The sequence below is a fragment of the Oryctolagus cuniculus genome, chromosome 1 (assembly GCF_051225735.1).
Source record: "Oryctolagus cuniculus isolate XC-2025 breed Fujian yellow rabbit chromosome 1, ASM5122573v1, whole genome shotgun sequence".
In the NCBI taxonomy this organism is placed as follows: Eukaryota; Metazoa; Chordata; class Mammalia; order Lagomorpha; family Leporidae; genus Oryctolagus; species Oryctolagus cuniculus.
In genome coordinates, this window is record NC_142867.1 from 119397826 (window position 1) to 119419841 (window position 22016).

Below are 22016 nucleotides of genomic sequence, written 5' to 3' on the forward strand. Positions count from 1 at the left end.
AGGCGCCTGCGCGCTGCCCCGCGGGTGGTGGGCGCGGGCGCTTAGGCCTGCCCCCCGAGGAAGCTCATTGGACGCCGGGTGGGGCCGGGCGCTGCCTCGCGCCTGTGCTGGAAGCACGTGCTGGGGGCGGGAGCAGCCACCGCAGCTATGGCGTCGTTACTTTGGGCAGGCGACACAGGGGCGGCTGAGAGCGAGCGGCTGAACAGCCACGTAACCGCCACCTGGGGAGGGCCGAAGGGTGGGGGCTAGAACAGGGCTCCCCGAGGAGAAACCGCTCGGGTGGGGAGGGGGAGCCCTGCTCGCGTTTGGAGTGGGTGTCAAATGGGAGAGGGGAGATGTGGGAAGAGGGCCAAAGGAGACCCCGGGAGAGACAAGACCTTTGGTTTGGACAGACAAAATGAAGACACCTGGAAACCCAGGGAGGGAAAGCAGCTGGTAGTCCTGACTAGACTGGTTTTCTATTCCCAACTTGACCACTGAGCTGGCTTCCTCCTTAAATCTGCCGATTTGCTTTCCTAGTCAGCCTCTCCTTGGTGGTGGTGTGACCCCCAGGTACCGCGCACACTTAATCTGGCCTGTTCCAGGGGAATTTACCTGGTTAGGATACTTCACATGGGAGACCTGTCCCGTAACACTGCAGAGCAAGCTGTGTGGCAGTGGTCTTCCTGAACCCCTTCCAGCACCTTTGTAGGGGAGCGCTGGGCTGCGTGATGGTGTATTTCCTAATACGGGTTGAAATTTGTGTCTTTCACTAGTTTTCAAACCTCATCCACCCCCGGAAGAACCTTCATGGTGTTAAGAATACTACAGTCCCAGACATAGGTGAGTGCTGTTAGAGTGAATCAGATTGGCTTGAATTGGTTTTAGAAATACTGCTTTCATCATGTCCCTGCCTATTGAAATACTTTGGTTCTGTTCATTCAAAACCTTTTCCAATCATCCTACTCATGAAATGACTCTTCCTGTCAATATATGCTCTATGAACAAGAAGAAAAATAGGCGTACTGCACCTTACATATCTGTTCAGCCTTTATCTTTACAATTATCGTTTGTCTTTCTTCCTTTTAGATGATTCTATTAACATAGATGAAAATGAAGAAGAAGATGTAGGTAGGAGATTAATTAATTTGCATGTATCATAATACATTCTGTTTTGGTTTATCATTTTTACAATTTGGATGAATAATACAATCTCCGTTAGCAAACAGCAGACTTTGCTTCTGTTTTCTTTATGAATTGGGAATATCAGAAGAAATACCAAATTAAGACTGGGATGTATGTATTTAAAATAAGTTGAAATTGGATATACAGCTAATGGATTGAAATTCCCAGCTGACAAGGAACAATAGGTCTCCTGTAGATGTAGGCTTCCTTGAGGTGTTATAGCAGAGCATAAGATGCTAGATCTTCGTTGAAAAATGAATTCTCGGTGCTATGTCATTCTTTCTAGAACCTTCTTTTATATGACAGATGAGAATAGAGGGAACTGCTTGCTGTTTAACTGTTGAACGGGAGAAACCAGGTGATTAGATGGCCATTCAGGAGTCCTGATGTCCTCCACTTTTCTTTTTGCTGTTGTAGTGGATTTGGCAGCTAATTCACTCTTAAACAAGTTAATCCGTCAGTCCTTGGTAGAATCCAGTCACCGAGTTGAAGTCTTACAAAAGGATCCTAGCTCTCCACTCTACTCAGTAAAAACGTTTGAAGAGCTGAGACTGTGAGTATTTTCACCCTTTTAGTATGGGAAAATGCTGGAAAGCACAACCCAGAACAAACTGACCTGCTGGTAATAAAACCATCCGGGTTTCCTGAAACTCAGTATTAAAATAAAATGTATACATTTTACATGCAGTTGAAATATAGCACAAAGAATGCTAGGGTACCTGAGTTGCCTAGCAAAATGACATGTTTTTGTTTTAAAAGATTTTAATCTTGCAGTGATAAGGGAGAATTGCTAAAACAGATGCAGCCGTATTGCTGGTCTCCATACCAGAATTCAGATACAAGAGCATTAATGACACAAACATCAATGCCATTTGTGAAAAAGAATTAAACAATAAATGTCACATCGTTGTCTGCTTATGCAGAAAATAAGTCTTGAAGAAAACCGGTACGCTCCTTTTATCAGATGAATTTTTTTCTTTGTTGTTCAAAACAAAGTTCAACTTTGGACCCTTACCACTGCGCATAGCATGGGCTTATAGCGTAAGGGTTCAGCAGCACAGACGTGATTGTACGTGCCCAGGAGTTAGGGTATGAATGATGTATTTCTAAATATTTTTAAAGCTCAGTTGCAAAGTGGCTGAGTTTAGAATTCATCTTTCAAGTCTACGTTTCTGAAGCTGCTGAGAAACTCTAGGCTCCAGGTGATCGTCTTTGTTTTTGACAGAAAGGAAGAGTTACTGAAAGGGATCTATGCAATGGGATTTAACAGACCATCCAAAATCCAGGAGATGGCTCTCCCCATGATGCTCGCACATCCGTGAGTTTCCAGGGCAGTGGTGTTCCACCTTGGTTATTTTTAGTCTCCTCTTTTCAATTTATGCCTAAGTTCTTGTATTCAGTTTATGTCCAGTGGTCTCCTCTCTTCTGCAGACCCCAGAACCTCATAGCACAGAGCCAGTCTGGAACAGGAAAAACAGCTGCCTTTGTCTTGGCAATGCTAAGTAGAGTTAATGCCTCTGAACTATTCCCACAGGTAAGGAAAGACCAAGGGAAGGATGGGAATCCTCATAATGCCAGTGATATATTGGTAATAAGTGATGTTACTGAAATTATGTGATTACTACAATGATACTATATTTAGAATAGGCATTCTTCCATAAAATCATAGAGCACTGGGCAGCAGAATGGGGCAGGGATGCAGAACACAGGCTTCTACAGTGCAGCTGGTGCCCATCCTCGCCTTTCCATTTGCTGGCCAAATGTCTCAGGCAAGTTCTCTGGGTCTGTTTCCTTGTCTGCAAAGCATCTCAGGAAACACAAGTCACAGCTGATCTATTCACCCTTGAGTCCTAGCAGCATGCCTAACTCGTAGAAATTGCTAATGAGCATTGCATGCATGAATGATGGGTGAGTGGATGCTTATCTCCTAGGATTATCGTGCAGACGCAGTGAAACAATGTCCATTTTTAGCACTGTTCTTGGAATAAAGTAAGCATGCGGTGATGATCCCGTAGAGCTGTAGGGCCAGGAGCTCATCTAGTCCGCCTCACCGATTGAGCAGAGAAGGAAGCTGATGCTTGGGGTAAGAAGTGTCTGCTGAAGTTGCACAGTCAGAGTGACTGAACAAAGACTGTCACCCAGCTCGCGGTTCTCTTAGTCTAGTTTTCACTCATGAAAAACATCTGGTAGTCTGTCCCTCTTTCTCCGAACTTCACTCGCTGACTGATTGACAAGCTGAGCTCCCGTCTCCACTGAAATGAATGCTGTGTGGAACACCAGGGCGCTCTCGGGCTGGCGCTGTGGCGTAGCAGGTAAAGCTGCCGTCTGCAGTGCTGGCATCCTGTATGGGTGCTGGTTCCAGTCCGGGCTGCTCCACTTCTATCCAGCTCTCTGCTATTGCCTGGGAAAGCAGTAGAGGATGGCCCAAGTCCTTCGGCCCCTGTACCTGTGCGGGAGACCCTGAAGAAGCTCCTGGCTTGGGATTGGCCCGGTTCCAGCTATTGTGGCCATCTGGGGAGTGAACCAACAGATGGAAGATCTCTCTCTCTCTCTTTCTCTCTGCCTCTGCCCCCTCTGTAACTCTGCCTTTGAAATAAATAAATAAATTTTTTAAAGGGGGGGGTTCTCTTAGTAAGCTGCCCCTATGATTAGCAAGATAAGCTTTGGATGTAGGAGATTAAGATCACACATGGGAAGTCTTGAACATGTTATACAAGGTCAATGATATTTACATTTGAAGTTTGATATTATCAATAAAAATTCTTCACGGTAAGTCGTGCTTGAGCACTTGTTGAGAAGTGTGCGTGGAAAATATTTTTAGCACTCTGATTCCCTCTGTATCACATATCCCTAATGGAAACACATAAATGATTAGATACCACCAGTTTCTTCCATCAACATCTTGCTCCATCGACAACCACCACCATGGAATAATAAAGAGTTTGGGAGAATATCATTCTGAGAGGGGTTGGTGGGTGGGTAGGTAGGTAGAAAATATAGATGGATTGGAGCAAGCAGGGACTGTTGTGGAAAGAGGCAGACTGATCAACAGGCAGGAGGTGATGACGATTGCTCAGGCTGTTAACTGTCTTTTGTTCCCTCTCTCATTGATTCACAGCCTTCCTACATCCCATTATCCCCACACAAAACAAGGGTGACCAGTAACCTGTGTTTCCAGATAGTCCTGTAGAGGAAAATACGTAAAAGCTAGCTAATTCTCCGTGTTTCCACCCCTTCCTCCTCCAGTACTTAGCACTCACTTCAAACGTACTAACTTTTAAAGTGTATCCCATTTAAAACATGCAGCCTAAATCTCCAGTTTCATTTCTGTAGCTCTCGCTTTAAAAATTGTCATGTGTTTCAAGTTTGAACAATGGCTGATATGAACTTTCCTCTTCCTCTCTTTTCTATCTGACAGTGCCTCTGCCTGGCCCCTACTTACGAACTGGCTCTGCAGACTGGTCGTGTGGTTGAACAGATGGGAAAATTCTGTGTGGATGTTCAAGTGATGTATGCCATTCGAGGGAATCGAAGTAGGTACCAGTTAGCCAGTTCTGGCTGATTTTTTAAATTGCAGCTTCACCTCTAACAAGCTGGTTATAGAGCTTCTCTACTTTCTCATCACTGTCTCTAAGATGGGAGGTGTAATAGCACCTGTTGTTATTCTATGTTCTTTTCTTTGAGACTTGATTGTTTTGTGCAGAAGGCATTTTTTTTCCTTTTAGCCTATTACATGCTTATAATTAAAAGAAAAACTTTACAAACCATTAGAAGGTAAAAATGATTCTTCCTTTCCTCCAAACTCTAGTTCCCAACATAGCAGTCTTATTAACAGGCAGGCCTATGTTTTTTGCCTTTTGTTTTGAGCCGATCCAGCCATGTAAATGTGTGTGTTTTCATTGAGCATTTACAAAACTTAGAGCGTTTTTCATGCCATTCACTCTTTTGACTAGTTGCACTGTAATTTATCTAATATAACCAACTGATGGACATTTAGGTTGTTTCCTCTTTGGGAAAGGTTTGTAGTTTCTCACAAATGTTCCAGTATTTCTATAAGACAGTCACATAGCTGTAATGCGATTTTTAAATTACCATGAGTTAGAATCAGATAAATGGGACTATTATGATAAACTAGAAACTTGAGAATTTATCCTAAAACTCTGAAAAAATCATAAACCACCTTGAGCCTCAGGGTTTGCACTTGGAAAATCATTACCATCTGTGCTTTTGCTTATGGGTTTTGTGCTGTGTTGCCCTGCATTGTGGCCTTTTGGGGTGAGGCTGTTTGCATCTGAAGGAAAGCTTAAAACCCTTTCTTTTCCCCTAGTTCCCAGAGGCACTGAGGTCACCAAACAGATTGTAATTGGTACTCCTGGCACTGTCTTAGATTGGTGTTTCAAGCGAAAACTGATTGATTTGACTAAGATTCGTGTGTTTGTCCTGGATGAAGCAGATGTGATGATTGATACCCAAGGATTCTCAGATCAGAGTATTCGTATTCAAAGGTAATTCAGATTCGTCCTTTCTTCCTGGGTCTTCTGTCCAAGTGAGGAACTTTGTCTGCTGCTTTTAATTGTCTTTACTGCTTAATTCCTTACCACCTCCACCTGTAAAACAAATCTGAGTTTTCCTCCAGCTCATGGGGTCTTCTGACTGCTGTAGTTCCCAGCTTCTTCCCCTAATAACCTTGCCTGGACTTGATTTTCACAATGCAGGGCTGCAGGTGGAATCTGGATAGTGAGTCTGCACCAGAACTTCCAGCAGTGTTTTCTATTTTAAGCAAAATTCTAAAGAGGTTTAGTAAAGCGGTGTAAGAGTACTGTGAGGATACAAAAGATAACTAGATAGAGCAGACTTACTGAATCAGAGAAATATGGTTTAGGAATCTGTATTGCTGGCTTTTAAGTAACATATGTTAAATTCAAATAGTACTGAAAGACTTGTGATGGGATAATAGTAACCCCCTGCCCCACCCCAAGAACGCTTTTCTGATATTAGCATTCAGACCTTTAGATAGTGTGCTACTGCTCTTTGCTGATGTATAGCCATTGTCTACTTACTTCCAATTACAGTTAGTAGGAACCGAGTTCTTTTAAACCATCAACCACTCCCCATTTCTGTCCCCTGTGTCACCTGTCCATGATTGTATCATGAGAGTTAACAGTCATGTTTTATTAACATTAATAATACTAATAATAGAGTATTAGTATGTTGTTCTGTTCACTGCTGGACTGAGCATTGTCATTATATTTTTCTTAAACAGATTTTTTTCCCTTAGATTTAATAATTGCCTTTTTTTCCATTTGGATAGTTTCACTATATAGAGATCTTTGGTTTTTTTGTGAGCTATTCCATTATATGTGTTATATGTCAGTGATATTTCCAAATAGTCAATTACATCTTAAAATTCATCAGTTTCTGTTTTTTCTTGGCGATCTCTCAGGCTCCTCCGTCTGACTGCTCTCTAATGCCTCTTGCACAACTGCCATCAAGGGTCTTCCTTTGCTCATTTACAGTTTTAAATATTTGCAGGATTCTTTTTCTCAGGTACTTCCTCAATATGCTGGAGTGTATTTTCTGAGGTCCTAAAATAAATGTGTAGACAGTTATTTAATCAAACCTCAAATGCTAGAAATTTTTTATTATATATGTAGATTTGATTTTTTGATTGATAGTTTGTCTTGATAGGAATTCTGTGTTGAAAATCTGAAAGCAATTTGATAAAATTTCTTTAGCATAACTTTAATATTTAATGTCCTCAGCTTCTAGTACTGTTACTGCCAAAGTTTAATGTCATCCTAACTTCCAAGCCTTAGAGTATGACTTGTTTTGTTTTTGTTTTTGTTTTTTCCCTCTGGAAGCTTTTGGGATCTTCTTTCTCTGTGGTGTTCTGAAACTTCTCAATGACATGCTTTGGTTCAGAGCTTTTGTGATTCATTGTACTAGACATTTAGTGCATCCTTTCATTCTCAAAATTTGTGCATGCCAGTTCTGGGAAACTCAAGTTATTTCTTTCTTTAGAGTGACAAACTTTTTAGACTGAGATACAGCACAGCAGACAGAAAGTATATAAAGGAGGAGAAATAATCATACACACGTGTTATTACTTTAACATTAAATGTAAAAAGGATGTTTATTTGAAATGATATATTCTGGCCGGCGCCGTGGCTCAATAGGCTAATCCTCCGCCTTGCAGCGCCAGCACACTGGGTTCTAGTCCCGGTCGGGGCACCGGATTCTGTCCCGGTTGCCCCTCTTCCAGGCCAGCTCTCTGCTATGGCCCGGGAGTGCAGTGGAGGATGGCCCAAGTGCTTGGGCCCTGCATTCACATGGGAGACCAGGAGAAGCACCTGGCTCCTGCCTTCGGATCAGCGCAGTGCGCCAGCCGCGGCATCCATTGGAAGGTGAACCAACAGCAAAGGAAGACCTTTCTCTCTGTCTCTCTCTCTCACTGTCCACTCTGCCTGTCAAAAAAATAAATAAATAAAAATAAATTTTAAAAAGACACTATTGAAATGATATATTCTATACTTTTATGTTACATAAATGCTACTATTTAAGCAAAACAATAGAAAAAATAATTAGCAGTAATTAGTAGTAATTGAGAGTAGAACTAATCAAATATATCCAAGAAAATATAACAATATTTTACATAAATATTTAATTCTGATAAGCATTTTAACTCCTTTTAACTCATTATTAGATATATAAGTTTTGTAGGCACTATTACATATTCTTAAGAAACATAAATATAAAACTTTTTACAAGAATGTAAATATAATTGAACTAGTTAAACAGCTTTTACCTACCCTTAATTTTAAAAATATCGCTTTCTGTCTCAGAACAATTGGATGCTTAAACTTGTTTTCTTTTCTTTTCCAATAATACTTCTCTGAACTTCCTTTAGGCTTCTTTCATATGGTAATCAAACTAATTGCAGTCAAATTTAGTATTCTGACTTGTAGCTCTACTCTCACTAAGCCCAAGTTGATTAGTATCAGTCCGTTGTGATGACATCTAATAAAAATGTCTAAGTGTGGAATATTTACAATTTTGCTTATTCATAATGGTAGGGTTTTATTTATTTACAATTCTTTCATTTTAGTAAATTTTTTTCAACTTTATTGAGGTATAAGTGACAAAAATCACATGTATTCTTGTATATAACATGATGGTTTTATTTTCAGTTTATTTTTCTTTATTTTTAAACCTTTTATTTAATGAGTACAAATTTCATAAGTACAGCTTTAGGAGTATAGTGATTCTTCCCACCATACCCACCCTCCCATCCCTTCCTCCTCCTTCCTCTCCCCTTCCCAGTCCCATTCTCCATTAAGATTCACTTTCTATTAACTTTGTACACAAAAGACCAATTTTGTACTAAGTAAATATTTTACTAAGTAAAGTAAAAATTTTTACCCACACACACACAAAATATAAAAACTGTTTGAGAACAAGTTTTACAGTTAATTCTCATTAAGGACAGAGGTTCTGCATGGGGAATAAGTGCACAGTGACTCCTGTTGTTAATTTAACAATTAACACTCTTATGTATGACTTCAGTAATCGCCCAAGGCTCTTATCATAAGCTGCCAAGGCTATGGAAGCCTCTTGAGTTCACAACCTCCATCAGTATTTAGACAAGGCCATCAGCAAAGTGGAAGTTCTCTCCTCCCTTCAGAGAAAGGTACCTCCTTCTTTGATGACCCCTTCTTTCCACTGGGATCTCACTCACAGAGATCCTTCATATAGGTTGTTTTTTTTTACCGCATCTCAGTTTTACATGCCTGTAATGCTCTCATGGGCTTTTCAGCCAGATCCAAATGGCTTAAGGGCTGATTCTGAGGTCAGAGTGCTGTGTAGGCCATTTGTCATTCTATGAGTCTGCTGTGTTGCCTGCTTCCTATGTTGGATCATTCTCTCCTTTTTAATTCTATCTATTGTTATTACCAGACACTTGATCTTATTTATATGAGCCCTTTAACACTTAGTATTATCTATATGATCAATTTAAAACTTAATATGATCACTTTAACACTTAAGATGGCATTATTACCACCCCGCTTAATGGGATTTGGAGTCCCATGGAAAGTTTTTAACTATACCCTTAGAAGGATATCTGTAGGAATGTATGCAGAACTGTACAGATCCTCCCTCTCTTATTCCCACTCTTATCTTTTATTGAGATATATTTTCAATTGAATTTATACACATATGAATAATTCTGTGTTAAGAGTTCAACCAGTGGAATTAAGAAGGAAAAAAAAAGAAAAAAAATTAAAAAAAAAAAAACCTGTTCCTCAACAGTCAAGAAAAAGGCTGTTCAAGTCATTGTCTCTTAAAGTGTCAATTTCAGTTCTACAGGTTTCCTTTTAGGTGCTCTGTTAGTTGTCACAGATCAGGGAGAACATACGGTATTTGTCCCTTTGGGACTGGCTTATTTCATGAAGTATGATGTTTTCCAGATTCATCCATTTTATTGCAAATGACTGTATTTCATTTTTTTTTACTGCTGTGTAGTATTCCCATAATTTCTTTATCTAGTCTTCAGTTGACAGGCATTTAGGTTGATTCCATGTCTTAGCTATTGTGAATTGAGCTGCAATAAACATGGGGGTACAGATAACTATTTCGTATGCTGATTTCATTTCATGTGGGTAAATTCCCAGGAGTGAGATTGCTGGGTCATAGGTAGGTTTATATTCAAATTTCTGAGGTTATATATAACATGATTTGTTGACATACATGTACATTGTGAAGTGATTTCCATAGTCAGGCTAATAATTAATATCTATCACCTTACAGTTGCCATGTCATTTTATTTTCTTATGGTGAGAATATTTAAGATCCTTTAGACTTGTAAGAATTTGTTATCACTTCTCAGCCTTTTAGGCTAAGATCAAGTGAAGAATTTGTTTCTAGCTCTTTGGAAATGCCTCTCAACCAAAAAGACAGGCTTGTTTTGGTAGACCACCTGTTGGAATGTTGTAAATACCCTTTTATTTCTTTTTTCTTTTTTTGAAAGAGAGAGCAAAAGAGAAAGCTCCCATATGTTGATTAACTCCCCAAGTACCCACGATAGCCAGAGCCAGGCCTAAGCTGGGAGCCAGGAACTTAATTCAGGTCTCCCATTTAGGTGGCAGGGACCCAACTACTTGAGCCATCATCTGTCTCCCAGAGTGTGCATCAGCAGGAAGCAGCGCCACCACATGAACCCAGGCACTGCAACATGGGATGCAGGCATCGCAGCCAGCAGCCTGACCACCTCGAAATGTCCATGATTTGTAAATACTCTGAGGTACATTAAACATCATCATAAGTTAACCTTCTCTTTCTCAGGGAAAACAGTTGTAAAGCACAGTGGTGATTTAAACTTATGAAATTAAAGGTAAATTCCAAGTAAGTTACAATTTCAGTAAACAAATGAAAAAGTATTGTTCAACTTTTCTGCCCTTTCCTGGGAACCGTTTTGTTTGTTTGTTTTAGTTCTGCAACAGTCTTTTTTCTTTTTCTTTTTTTTTTCCTTTTTTTTTTTAACTTTTATTTAATGAATATAAATTTCCAAAGTACGACTTATGGATTACAATGGCTTCCCCCCCATACCGTCCCTCCCACCCACAAACCTCCCCTTTCCCACTCCCTCTCCCCTTCCATTCACATCAAGATTCATTTTCGATTATCTTAATATACAGTAGATCAGGTTAGTATACATTAAGTAAGGATTTCAACAGTTTGCTCCCACACAGAAACATAAAGTGAAAAATAATAGATGATTTTTTTTTAAATGATGATGAAATCAGATCAGACCTATTGTCATGTTTAATCCCAGTGAGAGTCAAGTTGGGAATTGATAATTTCTTTTTTTTTTTTTTTTACAGAAGATCAGTTTAGTATGCATTAAGTAAAGATTTCAACAGTTTGCACCCCCATAGAAACACAAAGTGAAATATATTGTTTGAGTACTCGTTATAGCATTAAATCTCAATGCACAGCACATTAAGGACAGAGATCCCACATGAGGAGTAAGTGCACAGTGACTCCTGTTGTTGACTTTACCAATTGACACTCCTGTCTATGGTATCAGTAATCTCCCTATGCTCCAGTCATGAGTTTCCAAGGCTATGGAAGCCCTCTGAGTTCTCCGACTCTTATCTTGTTTAGACAAGGTATTGTCAAAGTGGAGGTTCTCTCCTCCCTTCAGAGAAAGGTACCTCCTTCTTTGATGACCTGTTCTTTCCACTGGGATCTCACTCACAGAGATCTTTTGCCAGTGTGTCTTGGCTTTCCATGCCTGAAATACTCTCATGGGCTTTTCAGCCAGATCCGAATGCCTTTAGGGCTGATTCTGAGGCCAGGGAGCTGGATTGGAAGTGGAGCAGCCAGGACTTGAACCGATGCCCATGTGGGATGCCAGCACTTCAGGCAGTGGCTTTACCCACTGTGCCACAGTGCTGGCCCCCCAAATACACTTTTTACATTCCCTTCCCCATTGTTCCCACCCCAGGTTGCTTCCTTCACAGGGCACATTATGCTCTGTGTTTGTTTACCTTTAGCTCCAGTTGTGTGTCCTTTTGTCATTAAAATAACTCAGTAATTTAGCTTTCTCTTTCTGTTTGCCTAGAGCTATATTCTCTGATTGTTTTCTTCCTACCTGTTATGGATGAAATATCTGTTGCTGTCCCTCTGAAGATACTACTTACACTGTTTTTTAAAAGGTTTCCTGGTCAACATTGTCTCTGAATTATCCAAGCTGTCTTTTTGGTTGGTTTTCTCCAGTCTCTGTCTTTCACAGCAGACCTTTCCTCTTGGCTAGCATTTCATAATCTGAGGAGCTAAATTCTAATTGGTAGCTCTGTGTGCGTAGCTGGGGCTTGTAGCTTCATTTAGAATGATTGTCATCTGGAGGGCGTTGGGACTGTATGATGTCTTTTTTTTTTTTTTTTTTTTTTTTTTTTTACAGGCAGAGTGGACAGTGAGAGAGAGAGAGGTTCACCCTTCAATGGCCGCTGCGGCCGGCGCGCTGCAACTGGCGCACCGCGCTGATCAATGGCAGGAGCCAGGTACTTCTCCTGGTCTCCCATGGGGTGCAGGGCCCAGGTACTCGGGCCATCCTCCACTGCACTCCCTGGCCACAGCGGAGAGCTGGACTGGAAGAGGGGCAACCGGGACAGAATCCAGTGCTCCGACCGGGGGTAGAACCCGGTGTGCCAGTGCCACAAGGCGGAGGATTAGCCTAGTGAGCTGCGGCGCCGGCTTGTATGATGTCTTGGTTCTCCTTCATGGGAGACAAAGTCTTGGTTGCTGGCATTTTGGAGTAGGGTAGAGGAACAGAGCAAAAGGGTTCTGCCATACAATATGCATTTTTGTTCCTGAATCCCCTGTTCTCAGGGTACACCCAAGTCTGGAATTCTTGCACAGAATAAACCTCTAGTATTCCTCACTCCTATCTGCCTGACATGGGGGGATCCAGCTGCTGCTGACACACATTTTCAGCCAGCCATCCTCCTGAAAATAATTCTAACCAGAGATAAAACTGCCGTGCTCTTACCAGTAAGTTTCTGTGTATGTACATGTCAGTAAATGAGAAATTCAGAACTCCAGGAAAGATTCAGTAATCTAAAGGACTTCCTAAGAGAGTCCCTTTGGTTTTTACTCAAGACAATAATAAGTAAAAATTAGAGCATTTATGTTGTTTAGTTAGCCTTCCATTTTCAGTTGTTCTTCCTTTAGCTTAAAAAAAAAGGTTAATCTAGTGATATTCAATAGAAATATAATACAAGATACAAGCCACATATGTCGTTTTAAATTTTCTCATAGCCACATTAAAGCACACAGAGAGGCCAGCGCAGCGGCTCACTAGGCTAATCCTCTGCCTGTGGCGCTGGCACCCTGGGTTCTAATCCCGGTGGGGGTGCCAGATTCTGTCCTGGTGCTCCTCTTCCAGGCCAGCTCTCTGCTGTGGCCCGGGAGTGCAGTGGAGGATGGCCCAAGTCCTTGGGCCCTGCACCCCATGGGAGACCAGGAGGAAGCACCTGGCTCCTGGCTTCAGATCAGCGCGGTGCGCCTGAACCAATGGTAAAGGGTGAACCAACGGTAAAGGAAGACCTTTCTCCCTGTCTCTCTCTCTCTCACTGTCCACTCTGCCTGTCAAAAAATAAAATAAAATAAATAAATAAATAAATAAAAGTGTTTGGGAACCACTGAACCACGTGATCTCGCCCACCCCTTGGTAGCATGAGCAGTTTATTGTTCTAAGTGCTCCGTCTTGAAAAGTGATGATTTCTCTATAGTCTCTCTCATTTGTTTTAAATTTTATTTATGTTTATAAAAATTTACTTAAATTTATATAAATTTTAAGTTATACAAGTTTCATATATTTCATCTCCTTTGTTTTAAGAAATTAACTTTTCATTGGTGTATAAAATATGTACAGGAAAACACACACATCACATCCTGAGTGTACCACTGAGTGGATTATGACAAGTGGCCACACCCGTGTAGCAGGTGCCCAGGCCGGGGACTGGAATGTGACTTGTCAGCACCCTGCAGGTGTCCGTCAGCCCCTTTCCTATTACTAGCCCCTCGTCCTCAGGGTGAGCCTGCACCCCAACCCCTGGTGCCATACATTCTTTTTGCCTGTTTTTTGAACTTCATGTAAATTAGCCCTGTGTTCATTATGAGTTCAGTGTACATTTTAATTTCTTCAGTTTGCTCCCCTTTTATTGATATCTTTTTTATGTCTTCTCATTCTGAATGAAGTTGCTTGTGGGCTGCTCTTCTTTCTCTCACAAGACATCTGAGTGTGACACCTCTAGCTGAATGACTTGGCTTGTTTCCCTGATCCCCCCTTAGCTTTATGTGAGATTATAACCATAAAGAGCATCCAGGAGTCTGCCTCACCTGTGGAGGAAACCGGCACGAGAAACCTCAGATCCTGCAAAACATATACTCAAACTTTGCTCTGAGCGCCAGTTCCATTTATGTGTTTACATATATGTTGTTGGTGGCAAGAATGCGCAGGACACTTGGCCATTCCCCTGAGGTGCAGCTCGTCACGGCAGGACGTTGCTCAGGGGGAGCGGCCTGTGGCAGTGGGCCTGGAGTGCTGGACGGAGAATGGCGGCTGGCAGCTGTGTGACCGCCGTCTTCTCTTCTCTCACAGAGCTCTACCCTCCGAATGTCAGATGCTCCTCTTTTCAGCAACCTTTGAGGACTCAGTGTGGCAGTTTGCTGAACGAATCATTCCTGACCCTAATGTCATCAAGTTGCGTAAAGAGGAGCTGACGCTGAACAACATCCGACAGTATTATGTGTTATGTGGGAACAGGAAGGACAAGTACCAAGCTCTGTGCAACATTTATGGTGGCATCACCATTGGCCAGGCCATCATCTTCTGTCAGGTAAGTCCCTCTGAGTGTGTCCTCCTTGTGCCCAGATTTCCCTACCCAGGAGCGTGGGGAAGATAATATTAAATGCCATTTTGCCAGGTAGTGTGTTCAGCACTTATTTTATGTTACCTAGTTTCATCTTAAGAGCAGTTCTGAATTGAACTCTGTCTGTATTTTATGGGTGAAACTTAGAAAGGCTCAGTAATGGAATGGGATCTTTAATATGATCTGAAATAGAGAGACTTCTTATTTTACAGGGACTACTTCTAACACTTCCTCCATTTAGTGGCTTGATGTTGATTGTAGTTTTTACAGACCCTTCTTAAGAATGTTACTATATTTTTTAAAGATTTATTTTATTTATTTGAAAGGCAGAGTTAGAGAGAGAGATCTTCCATCTGCTGATTCACTCCCCTAAATGGCCACGATGGCCAGGGCTGGGCCAGACCAAAGCCAAGAGCCAGGAGCTTCTTCTGGATCTCTCATATGGGTGCAGGGACCCAAGCACTTGAACCATCTTCTGCTGCTTTCCCAGGTGCATTAGGAGGGAGCTGGATAGGAAGTGGAACAGACAGGACACAAACCAGTGCCCATATGGAATGCCAGTATCCCAGCTGGTAGCTTTACCCACTGTGCCACAGTGATAGCCCCAAGATTGTTACTGTTAAATCACCCTATTTTTATTTTTGGCTGTTTGACATTTTTCATGTTCATGTATTTATTTTCTCAATACCATGTGAACATGCTAAGCTTCATGACAGCAGGATCTGACCTATTGTATTCACCCCCATATCCACTGCACTAGACTAGCACCTGCCCAACCTACATACAGCACTGAAAATGTGTTCATAGAATAAAGGAAGCTTAGCTCTGGGAGCAGGCACTGTGGTACAGGAGTTAAGCCAACACTTGGGACACCCTCATCCCATATCAGAGTGACAGTGCAAGTCCCAGCCACTCCGCTTCAGATCCAGCTTTCTGCTGATGTGCCTGAGAAGGCAGTAGATGATGGCCCAAGTGCTTGGGTCCCTGCTACCCATTTGGGAGACCCGGATAGAGTTCCTGGATCCTGGATCCTGGTTTTGGTGTGCCCCAGCCCTGGCTGTTGCAGACAGTTGGGGAGTGAACCAGTGAATAGAAGATTGCTCTCCCTGTCACTCAGCATTTCCAATTAAAAAGAGAGAAGGAGAGGGAGGGCACGAGGGAGAGATAGGAAAGGGAAAGGAGGGGAAAAGAAAGGGGCAAAGAAAAGAAAGAAGGAAAAAAGAAAAGAAGGAAGGCTCTGCCCCTGGCTAGCCATGTAACTTTGGCAGGTTACTTAATATTTTGAAGCTTTGGAGCATTTTTTTTCCTGTCTTTAAACATATAAAATAAGTAGCTACTTCATTAAATTGTGGTGAGAATGCACATGGCCCTAACACATTTTTTATTCAGTTGCCCAGCACACATTAGAGTGTCATTATTGTGAGTACATCAAGTGATTTTGTCATTCCAGCACCATAGATGGAGCTTATTTATCTGCATTTCATTGGTGAGAAAGTCAGAGTTCTGATGAATTCAGAGAACGTAACCCTTAGACACACTGGCAGAGGGAGAGTCCCAGGCCTCATTCTAAGGCCGTTTGAAGAACGAGGGGCAGTGAAGCAGAACTCCTCTCAGCCCTCTCCCTCCTCACCCTGCCCCAAATACATGAGCGTGCCCAGCACAGCCGGGCTCCTAAGTTGGGGCGCTGTGGTGGGTCTTGTGTTTTCACATAGACTCGTCGAAATGCCAAGTGGCTGACGGTGGAGATGATGCAGGATGGCCACCAGGTGTCCTTATTAAGCGGAGAGCTGACTGTGGAGCAGCGGGCTTCCATCATCCAGAGGTTTCGAGATGGGAAAGAGAAGGTTCTTATAACAACCAATGTGTGCGCTCGAGGTGTGTGTGTTTTTAAAACCTGGTATTGGGATATAATTTTACATTGGATAAAATTTATTCTTTTCAAGTATATAGATCAATGAATCTTGTCAAACAAACATGGTCTTGTAACTATCACCATATTCAAAATATAAAATATTTGTATCTCCCCTAAATTTCTTCATGCTCCTTGCAGTCTCATACCGTCACTGTTGACAACCACTAATAATATTTTTATTTCTATATTTTTGTCTCTCCTGCAACGCCATATAAATTAAATCATACAGTACAGTTCCTTGACTCCTTCCACTTAATGTCACGATTTTGAGTTTCATCAGTGTTTTCAAGTATCAGCATTCATTCCCTTTGTATTGCTAGTAGTAGTCCATTGGTAGTACACTCCCCAGTTAAAGAGCATTTGGATTGTTTCCAGTTTGGGGCTATTTTAAATAAAGCTGTGATATAAATTCATGTATGGGTTTTTGTACAAGCATATGTTTTCATTTCTGTTAGGTAGGTACCTACAAACAAGATTGCTGGGTATATAAGTATATGTTTGGCTTTATAAGAAACTGAAAAATTTTCCCACAGTGGCTGTATCATTTTGCATTCCCACCAGCAATGTAGGAGAGTTCTAGTTGCCCTGTATCCTTGCCAACAATTGGTATTGTCACTCTTACTAATTCAACCATTCTAGCAGATATGTAGTGGTTTGTCATTATGGCTTTTATATGCATTTCCCTAATCACTAAGGGTGTTCTATCTCTGAGGTGTTTTTAATATTTAATGAGAAAAATCTTTGTTTTTTTTTTTTTGAAGCCTTCCCCTACTTTCTTCATCCCTCCTTATGTCCTTTCTTGGACTCCATACTGAAACCATATTTCCTAGTTCATTCTTAGTTCAGCAAATAGAACAGAGAACATTATGTATTAGGAGTGAATGCAGAACTCTGCTCTCTGATGGGTAGCCTAAAAAAGGAAGAGGTCAGGCCAGCGCCGTGGCTTACTAGGTAAATCCTCCACCTGCGGCGCCAGCACCCCGGGTTCTAGTCCCGGTTGGGGCACCGGATTCTGTCCCGGTTGCCCCTCTTCCAGTCCAGCTCTCTGCTATGGCCCAGGAGTGCAGTGGAGGATGGCCCAGTTCCTTGGGCCCTGCACCCACATGGGAGACCAGGAGGAAGCACCTGGCTCCTGGCTTCGGATCAGCACAGCGCCCGCCATGGCGGCCATTTGGGGAGTGAACCAACAGAAGGAAGACCTTTCTCTCTCTCTCTCTCTCTCACTGTCTAACTCTGCCTGTCAAAAAAAAAAAAAAAAAAAAAAAGGAAGAATTCACTGCCGCTAGACCATGGCCTCTGTAGACTGGCGCCACCCAGTAGAACTTCCTGAAATGATGGAAAGGTTCTATTCCGTGCTGTCTTCTGGTAGCCACTAGCCATATATACAACTCTTGAGCACTTCAGTTATGACTAGCATGACTAAGGGACTGAATTATTTGATTTAATTAATTTAAATGGTCATATGGAGCTAATGGTTACCATACTGGATAGCACAACTCTAGACCCTAAAGCAGGGGTGGGGAACTGTTTTTCTGCCAAAGGTTATTTGGATAGTTATAACATCATTCACGGGCCATACAAAATCATCAACTTAAGAATTATCCTGCTGCTGGTGTTGCAGCATAGCAGGTGTGGCTGCTGCCTGTTACACTGTTACACTGGCATCCATGTGGGTACTGGTTCTTATCTGCTGCTCCACTTACAATCCACACCCTGCTAATGGCCTGGGAAAAGCAGTGAAAGATGGACCCAGTGTTTGGGCCCCTCTCACCTACGTGGGAGACCCAAATGAAGCTTCTAGCCATCTGGCTTCAATTTGGCCCAGTACTGGCTGTCATGACCACCTGGGGGGTGAACCAGTAGTTGAAAGATCTCTCTCTCTCTCTCTCCTGTAACTCTTGACTTTCAAAACAAATAAATAAATCTTTAAATTAAAAAAGGAATAAGATGAATTAGCCTGCTGTAGATTATTGAATTTCAAGATCTACCTGCAGTTGCCTTGGCAGGGTCATAGCAAATGATTTCAGGGGCCTCCCACAGGCTGCAGGCCAAACATTCCCACCCTTCCCCTAAAGGAAAGAGGGGACAAAGTCCTACAGAGGAAGAGGCATAGTGCAAGGGAGGCAGGGGTCATGACCCAGACAGCTTGTTAGTGTTGGGGGGTGAGGAAGTGAAAGGCACTAGGGGTCAGAGAAGTCCTTGTAGGCAGTATTAGACTTGGAAGGCTTTGAAGGAAGGGCTGCAGTTCAGTTGGATGAGAAATTGCAGTCTGAGACTTTGTGACTGAAGTGTGGTGTTTGCGAATCAAGAGAGGAAGGGGTGAGAATTTCAGTGGTTTGAGGTCTTGAATTGTTTGAACTTTCTCCTGGACAATTTGAGCAGTGGATTCTGAGCACACATGCCCTGGACGTTGCTGTGGTGACCACCCCAGGTGAGAGCAGAGAAGTAGGTAAAGAGACAGGGAAACCAGTCTGGAAGCTGTAAGAGGTCAGGCAAGGGCTTAAAAATGATACCGGGCTGACTTGTGGTGCAACAGGCTAAGCGTCCCATATCAGAATGCCAGTTGTGGTCACAGCTACTCTGCTGTGGTTACAGCTCCCTGCTAAGGTGCCTAGGAAGGTAGCGGAAGATGGCCTAAGTACTTGGGCAGTTCCTGGTTCCTGGCTTCAGCCTGGCCCAGATCTGACTGTTGCAGCCATTTGGGGAGGAAACCAGGGGATGGAAGATCTCTCGCATTTCCTTCCCTTCCTTCCCCTCCCATCCCCTGTTCTGCGTGCACTCCGCATCCCCACACCCTCATCTGTCTGTCTCTCCCTCTCTGCCACTCTGCCTTTTAAATAAATAAATCTTAAGAAAAAAGACCTGACTAGAACATTAACCATGGGGTACAGCCAAGCTGGGGTCCCTTAATGGGTCGGGGGCACAAGACCCAGGGTCTTGCTAGGGACTTAGCATAGTAGAGGCAGAGGAGGGGGTAGCTGCTCTGTGGTCTTGGTGGAGCACCGTTGCCTCACACACACACACCCGTACACGCATGCACGCATATGCTTTGTGAATATGTGTCTGAGGTGATAGTATCTAGCCTCTGTTGACACCCTCACCCCGCATTAGAGACATCACAGCATGTGAGGAACTGCCTGAGCGAAGTACTTCAGTTACAGAAAACCAGGCCTGGTTTATAAATTGTGTCCATAAAGAGAATTCCATTGGCAGATGTGGTTCTTGCATGGCCATGTCTTAAGGAAAATATTACAGGAAACCTGCGGTGTTTCTCCTTTTTCAGGGATTGATGTGAAGCAGGTCACAATCGTTGTGAACTTTGATCTCCCTGTGAACCAACTAGAGGAGCCAGACTATGAGACGTACCTCCACCGCATAGGGCGGACGGGCCGCTTTGGGAAAAAAGGCCTTGCCTTCAACATGATTGAAGTGGATAAGCTGCCCCTGCTGATGAAGATCCAGGACCACTTCAGTAAGTAGCCCCACTGTGGCGTCTGAGCTACAGACGTAGCTACTGCTGCGGGGCATCTGGGAGCTGCAGCCCGGAGGTTCGTGATAGCGTGCAGGCTGACGCCGCAGGGAGGGACATGTCTGACTCACACCACCAGAGACCCCGTAAGAGATGGGTGAGTGTAGAATTCTCACGTGGTGCTTGGAGACAAGTGTTCAAATCAGCTGGAACTGATGTGAGCTCAGATGTACCCGGTGCACTCACTCCAGAATCTGGAGCAGATTTTCTTATCCCATGAAGAGCCCTAAGCAACCTAAGTCCTTCAAGATCAGCTTCCTCTTTGAGTCACCCTTTTCCTTTCTTACTCTACCCTCCCAGATAGGATGAGCCTACAATCTAGGTCTGCAGCCCTTCCTCCAGCACCCCCTTAACAAGGCCGGGGCCCTGGGCTGACTGGGTGCACTGCGATGGAGACACGAAGGGCCCTGTGTCTTGGGATCTGCCCCAGAGCCCACAGATGTGTGTGAGGAGCAGGGCGAGAGAACCGTTTTCATCTTCTTGGACAGTGGTGCTCGCCCTTTGTTGGAACCAGTGGGCACTCTCCCCAGGAAAATGCACCTGGCACGTAGATGCCATTCGGACTGTCGTTTTAAAGGTCTGCAGACTGTTGCTTGTCCACTGACCCTTCAGGAAGCACCTTAAGCGCCCCTTTGTTAGGAGGAGCTGGGGAGAAGAACCGTTAGGGCCGTTCTCTAGGAGATGACCCCCAGGACCTGGTCTGGAGAAGTGACAGCAGCGGAGGAGCTCTGTCCTCCCCAGGCTGTCCTCACTATCACCGACCACTCTTTCTGCCCCCAGGGCACCTAGAAAAGTATGTTCTGTGGGCTGCTGCATCTGGTGCTCTTTGGTTAGTATTGATTGGTTATTTTGATTTTGATTTTATTTCTTATGTTCCTGCCTTAGGGCTTTCTGTAGAGGATGCCGCAGGAACGGTTTTCCCAAAGGTGTCACTGTCTTAAGAAATTCAGAATCGGGTGGAGCCAAGTTCCATATAACCCTGGGTTAAGACTGGTTCCGTTCTCTGTTCTTTCAGACAGAAATATTAAGCAGCTTGACCCTGAAGACATGGATGAGATTGAAAAGATCGAATATTGAAGAAAGAACTTTATTATCTGTGAATTTCCTAGTTTATGTGAGAATGTCCCAGTGGGTTTTGAAGGTAATTTTTTTTCGTGTTGAGGCGGTTTCAACATGGAGCTATCAGAGATGGCATGGCGTGGTGCCCTTGGGTTAGAGACCTGAGGTCTTCCTGAAAGCAAATTGACGTGGAGCACGTGGTCCTTTTGAATAAAAAAAAAAAACAAGGCATTTCTTATTCTAATCTCTTCACAGGTAAATGTCTCTTTGTGGATGATTTGGGATTTATATTTATTTACTTTATGTAATCTGAGCAGATGCTGTCTCTGTGAGCCTAGGACAATGCCACCAGATGGCAGTAGAACTTCACTGGTTTGGGAATTTGAGCTCCAGGTCTCCCAGGCTGCCCTTTCTTGCCTTTGGTGTCTTTCCTCCCTCACCACTTCACCCTCTTCTGTTTGCACTCACACACCTTCTTAGGTGAAAGCACAGGTAAAATCGTTAAAAGTGTGAAACCATTTGGAAGACAGAGCTTTTTGCTTTTTTAATGCTTCACATGACATACAGAATTCAGAATATTTTCCTGTTCTGCTTCTCAGTGTCTTCAAATTAGAGGAGATTTACTCCATCATCAGTTATTTCAGAATCTCTGGAAAATGTGGTTTTATTATAGGCTTTTCTTAAAAGCAGGTAATGAAGGTAAAAGAAGAAAAACATTCACCTTATTGAAAAGGTAGCATTTCTGGCCGGCGCCGTGGCTCAATAGGCTAATCCTCCACCTAGGGGCGCCGGCACACCGGGTTCTAGTCCCGGTCAGGGCACCGGATTCTGTCCCGGTTGCCCCTCTTGCCAGGCCAGCTCTCTGCTGTGGCCCGGGAGTGCAGTGGAGGATGGCCCAGGAGCTTGGGCCCTGCACCCC

At 43.2% G+C, this 22016-nt stretch overlaps 1 protein-coding gene across 2 annotated transcripts; it reads left to right on the forward strand.

Annotated features, from left to right (window-relative positions):
* Positions 1–13: 13 nt before the first annotated feature.
* DDX25 (DEAD-box helicase 25) lies at positions 14–21341 on the forward strand. 2 transcript variants are annotated; one of them, XM_002708616.6, is made up of 12 exons: positions 14–210; positions 756–822; positions 1069–1110; positions 1582–1717; positions 2390–2482; positions 2596–2698; positions 4583–4697; positions 5492–5669; positions 14327–14564; positions 16310–16472; positions 19793–19981; positions 21054–21341. In XM_002708616.6, exons 1-12 carry the CDS (start codon positions 148–150, stop codon positions 21113–21115), a joined length of 1449 nt encoding a protein of 482 aa, XP_002708662.2. In that variant the 5' UTR covers positions 14–147; the 3' UTR covers positions 21116–21341. The 2 variants fall into 2 exon arrangements, with proteins under 2 accessions (XP_002708662.2, XP_089191433.1); XM_089335307.1 differs by having other exon boundaries at positions 112–238.
* The last annotated feature ends 675 nt before the right edge of the window (positions 21342–22016 follow it).